The 5,238-nt window shown below is 40.6% G+C and overlaps 1 protein-coding gene across 1 annotated transcript; it reads left to right on the forward strand.

The window, feature by feature from the left end:
* Positions 1-285: 285 nt before the first annotated feature.
* Positions 286-4,810, forward strand: dlx1a (distal-less homeobox 1a). The gene is made up of 5 exons (XM_061054448.1): positions 286-889; positions 1,462-1,576; positions 2,047-2,639; positions 2,918-3,117; positions 3,531-4,810. Exons 3-5 carry the CDS (start codon positions 2,330-2,332, stop codon positions 3,780-3,782), a joined length of 762 nt encoding a protein of 253 aa, XP_060910431.1. The 5' UTR covers positions 286-889; positions 1,462-1,576; positions 2,047-2,329; the 3' UTR covers positions 3,783-4,810.
* Positions 4,811-5,238: the final 428 nt, after the last annotated feature.

Here is a 5,238-nt window from a genome sequence, read left to right on the forward strand (position 1 = left end):
TAATGGTTTAGCTTGTGTGCAAATCAACACTTTGTAAATGTTTGATTGTGCAAAAGGTACAAATCAAATGATTTATGCAGCATGATTAAGTCTACTCTGCGTTAAATTTACATTTAGGCCCACTACAAATAACAGCCAGTAATAATTATTGCTATTATTTCAGGAACCCTCGTGGTATTACTTTACATTTGTTCTGCCTCTATTCTGTTAATGGTTTTGCTCACAGCCGCGTGGCAGTTTGCAGATACTATAATCGTGGGAAAATAATGACAGTTATCAGTCGCACCCACCAAGTACCCATAAAAATCTGTCCTCTGTTCTGGAAGATGATAATTATTGGTTGTACTGCCATTATCATTGTCGTTGTTGATAGAGGAAATCTTGAAGCATTTTTCGAAAGTAATTCCGGAGAAATCACTTCAAATTGGTCTATTTCAGGGGGGATAAGGGACCAGCTTTTTCGTTATAGCCTAATATTTCACAGAAATCTTTAAATCCAGGCAGCCGCAGCCGCCTGGCACTCTGTGGCGCACATGCCGTGATGTCAGCGCCTGCATTTTTTATAACCACATTTTTTTTGCAACTTGCTAGTTCTGTTTTGAGTTCAATTATGTAATTACACTGATAATCACAGTGACGGAATTTAACTGCCTTTAATTTGTTATTCAGGTGGAGATGGAGGGACTGCGGATGGAGCAGCAGCCAGGGTGTGTTTCTGCTCTGCACAGACAGCAGAGGAAGAGCTGCAGCGGGAAAATGAAGCCTAATAAAATCAAGAGTGTCTGGATACTTTCTTCTTCTACTTTCACCAAGTGCATCCCGCGGAGGATCTATGACCCCGGATGACGCCGATTTATCTGCTACTTTTATATCATCTGATTTTTTTAAAGTAAGTGCATCGATGTTGCCTCTGACTGCTGATTAAATTATTATTATTATTTTTTAATGGACCCTGGTTGTACTCATAGCTGCATCAGTGGTCCTTTTCGAGCTTTGAAAGAAATATCTCCTGTGTTTAGTCAGTCGTCAGTTCAATTTAATCAAATGTCCGTGGATAATTGTTCTTGTATGGCTGTGGGAGGCCGGCCGCACCCCCACCCTCACTCAGTTTCATGCTAATCAAAGGTGCCAGTGTTTAACACAACTGTGACCATTAATTGATTGCGAAAGAGTGTGCGTAAAGTCGTTTGGAAAGCATTTCAATGTGATAAGAAAATAGGCCTGTGTGCATTCATGGCTGTGTTCTATGACAAGCCACAGCTAGGTGGGAAAACATTTTGACACAAGAACAGTTTCCTATTTATATATTTTATGGAATACTTCCTGTTATTATACGTTTTATTTTAAGTTGTATGCATTTGACGACAATCAAGTTGGTTAATTAAAGTGCTGTTTCATTTTACTTAAAAAATAAATCTTACAATATATTTATTATTTTGTGATGTTGTTGTGTGTTTTCAGGTGTTATAAAACATCATTAAGCAGAAACCTGAGCCAACAATCCTCATTTGACATCAGGGCAGAACTGGTTCACCTCCCTCATTGCTGCCAGGTGTAACTGAGACCTCAAGCCACCGTAAGTGTTAAATACATGACTAATTACAGAGCTACTTATGAAAATTAAACACTAGTGTTATGCTAATACACCTTCCTGCAGATAGAGCTTCAATCAAAAAAGCTTTAATCAAACGGAATAAAGCAAACAGAGCAGCTTCAACGAGCCTGCAAATATTATTTAACTTTAATAAATGACGTTTTATAACCTACGCTGCACTTCTACTTTCTAATAATAATACAATAATTATAATGTAATTATTTATTAAAGGGAAATATATTATTGAAAAACACAGTTTCAGGATATTTCTAAGGGACATAGAAAAACAAAAAGGCCACCACCTAATGGTTTCAAATGTATTCAGTAGCTTATTTTGTGTCCAAAACTGCTGTTGTGAATGTATTAACTGATAATAAAAACAACAAAAATAGTGAATCTTTACATGTCAGGAGGAACTATAGTACATTTGTGTTTTTCCTTGACTTTATCAGCTTCTTCGGACCCAGCCCCAGCGTCGCCAATCGGCTTCCCTCTTGGAGCGAGTGGACCAATCAGCGACCGTCTTCGATGAATATTCATGAGTCCGAGATTCAAACCTTTGAGCGAGTTTGTCTTGGTCCACAGCATCATACCTGGGACTTTTCACAGGCACAAACTACATTTTCTTATGAATGGAAAGAAAAAAAATCAGTTCGGCTTAAATTGGGACCCATCCTTCACTGAGATCATAGAAGGAAAACAACAAAAGCGAGACAAGGGGGACCGCGAGAAGAGATGACAATGACTACAATCCCAGAAAGTCTTAATAGCACTGCCTCAGGAAAAACCGTTTTCATGGAGTTTGGACCCCCGAGTCAGCAAATGTCGCCTTCCTCCATGTCTCACGGACACTATCCCATGCACTGTTTACATTCTGCAGGTCATAACCAGCACGACAGCTACAGCCCAGCATCGTCGTTCCCCAGATCTTTGGGTTATCCATACGTCAACTCGGTCGGCAGCCATTCCACCAGTCCATATCTCAGCACAGTACAGAGCTACCAAAACAGCTCGGCGCTCTCACAGACACGGTTAGAGGACGCAGGTAAGTGTTCAACGGCATCTTAAATATCCACTTTCTGTGTTGGCACCGCTTTCAAATGTTTACAGTCGCCGCCGCAGCGAAAAGACAAGCCAGATGTTGGAATTAGGCTTGGTAATTATTTATTGCGTAACGCTATAAACAATGTATGCAATTAAGGGTAATTATACCTAAAGTACAGCCTGTAAAACTGCGCTGGAGTATTCATAGCTGCGCAGCACTGTTAGCTACAACTGCCTCTTCTATTTTAACCTTCTCTTTTTCATTTTTCTCTCCCTCAGCGCCAGAAACAGAGAAAAACACAGTGGTGGAAGGCGGAGAGGTTCGGTTCAACGGGAAAGGGAAAAAGATTAGAAAACCAAGGACTATCTATTCGAGTTTACAACTTCAAGCTCTGAACAGGAGATTTCAACAAACGCAATATTTGGCGTTACCGGAGCGAGCCGAGCTGGCAGCGTCGCTGGGTCTCACTCAGACACAGGTAAGTGTCCACACACGGATACGCACAAATACTTTCACACAAGCAACATGTTCTACCTTTCTTTTTTTTTCCTATAAATATGCAATCATTAGCAATGTGAGTAACATTTACAATGAATATGGAACATTATTCACCTAGGACTAATTTAAAATGTCATGTTTTACCACAAATGAAAGCTTTTCTTTTGTTTCTGTAAATATCATTACGTAATTCAGTGATTTATAACAATTAAATGTCTGTACAGTAATGTCGCATTGAGATCAAGATATAACAAATGTTATGACTCTTGACTTCATAAAATGGAATCTGCTACATGCATAAATCTTGCCAAATTCTATTAACGATGACGTTTAATCTGCCATTAAAATTCCCTTTCCATTGTCTAATCCAGATTGTTTTCCTTGTCTCTCCAGGTGAAGATTTGGTTTCAAAATAAACGCTCTAAATTCAAGAAACTGATGAAGCAAGGCGGTGGAACAATTGACGCCAACGCGTTGGCCACCGGCCGCGGACTGTCTAGCGGGTCCCCCTCGGTGGCACCTGTCTGGACCTCATCGACCACCGTCAAGACTTCGGTGGGATCAACCGGATCTTACATTCCCAGCTACACCTCGTGGTATCCCACCACACACCAAGAGTCTATGCAACAGTCACAGCTCATGTGAACAAACACCTCAGCCCTCCACTCTGCCCTGGCTCGCGGATCCGGATGTTAAAGGAGCCTGTAGCCGCACCGCGCAGCCCGGCATTAATACAAACCAATAACAACAACAACAACAACAACAACAACAACCCCGGAGTCTGCTGCCGCGTGCAGCCGGCTGACAGTGGCCTCCTCAACCCGGAAGGAGCAAAGAGGAAGAAGGGATTGAAAGACTGAAAGGGCGCGCTATGCGCCTAAGGGCAACAATTCCCTGACAGCGAGCGGAAGTCGTAGACAAATGGGTCCTTTTTTGGCTGCTTTTTATCACTGTTGTGTCCGTTTCTATTTTTTTTAAAAATATCTATTTGTGTGAGTATTTCTGTTTGTAAGAAAACATGTGTTTGTTTACTCCAGATGTCGGGCCTTAGGTGATTATAAAAAATCAATCTGCAGTCATTAACATTTAAAGGTGGATCAGATCAAAGAGGGGTTTCTTTAACCAAATAATGAATAATTCCACCATCGGGGCAGGATATGCTTACAGCACATTCAACCACGGAGCAGGTTGTGCAACGCCTCAAATGTTGTTTCTATGTGTTTGTTATTTAATTTAAATTATTCGGACATGTTGAGGTCTGCCTGTGTTCATTTTGTGCGTGTTTTTCAAACAACAACAACAACACTGTGTTGTTTCTGCTGCACTAACGCAAGCAAAGCTTTTCTATGCCGTGCCCCCATGTTATGTGAAAACATTTAAATGGCCTGACATTTTGCTGCTTTGGAAAAAAAGAAATATGGCGAGGGTGAGCAGCTGATTTGTCACTGTATTTTGTACATATTTTCCGGATTTGTTTTTGTGCTGTACTGGATACGCTGTGAAACAGGGTTTTAGGCTTTCTGTATTCGTCGAGATGTGTTTAGTCCACATAGAAAATATTTAGTTTTGTATTGATCACTTTAATTTATTGATCTGTTTCTGAAAGTTTATGTACAGAATGTGCAAAGTTTCAAAAGCAGTAAAAGAATGATTTAAATTATGTCAAGAAAGGTGTCTGATTGAAATCCACCACCCATCCTCTCCATACTACTTCATCCACCCACCCACCTCCTCCTCACGCGTGAAAAGAAAAGGCTTCAGCGTGGTGCAACTTTAATGGGGGCTGACAAAGCAGTATCATGTCGGTTATTGTAGCAGGCACCATGTGAGTGTGAGCTGCAAAAGGCTCGTCGTTCAGATTCATAGTCGTGTTCAGACCAAATGGGTTTGTGGTTGCAGATGTTGTCAAACCTCTGGAGTGACCTCATAAATTATAAATCTGACGCCGTGTCTAAAAATCCTCCATAACAAAACTCCTAATGCATCTGCACGTAAATAAAAAAAATAAATAAAAGCTCAGCAGCATTTTACATGTTAAATGAAAAAATAAAGACAGGTTAATCTTTTGTCCGGCATCAAATATTTAGAAGCGTTTTAACCT

The sequence above is a fragment of the Labrus mixtus genome, chromosome 13 (assembly GCF_963584025.1).
Source record: "Labrus mixtus chromosome 13, fLabMix1.1, whole genome shotgun sequence".
Lineage (NCBI taxonomy): Eukaryota > Metazoa > Chordata > Actinopteri > Labriformes > Labridae > Labrus > Labrus mixtus.

Bases quoted from the DNA above. Each gene is read 5' to 3' on its own strand.
- dlx1a (XM_061054448.1), top strand. From the start codon at position 2,330: ATGACAATGACTACAATCCCAGAAAGTCTTAATAGCACTGCCTCAGGA. The intron at 2,640-2,917 runs GTAAGTGTTCAA...TCTCTCCCTCAG, and splicing joins GACACGGTTAGAGGACGCAG to CGCCAGAAACAGAGAAAAAC. The intron at 3,118-3,530 runs GTAAGTGTCCAC...TTGTCTCTCCAG, and splicing joins TGGGTCTCACTCAGACACAG to GTGAAGATTTGGTTTCAAAA.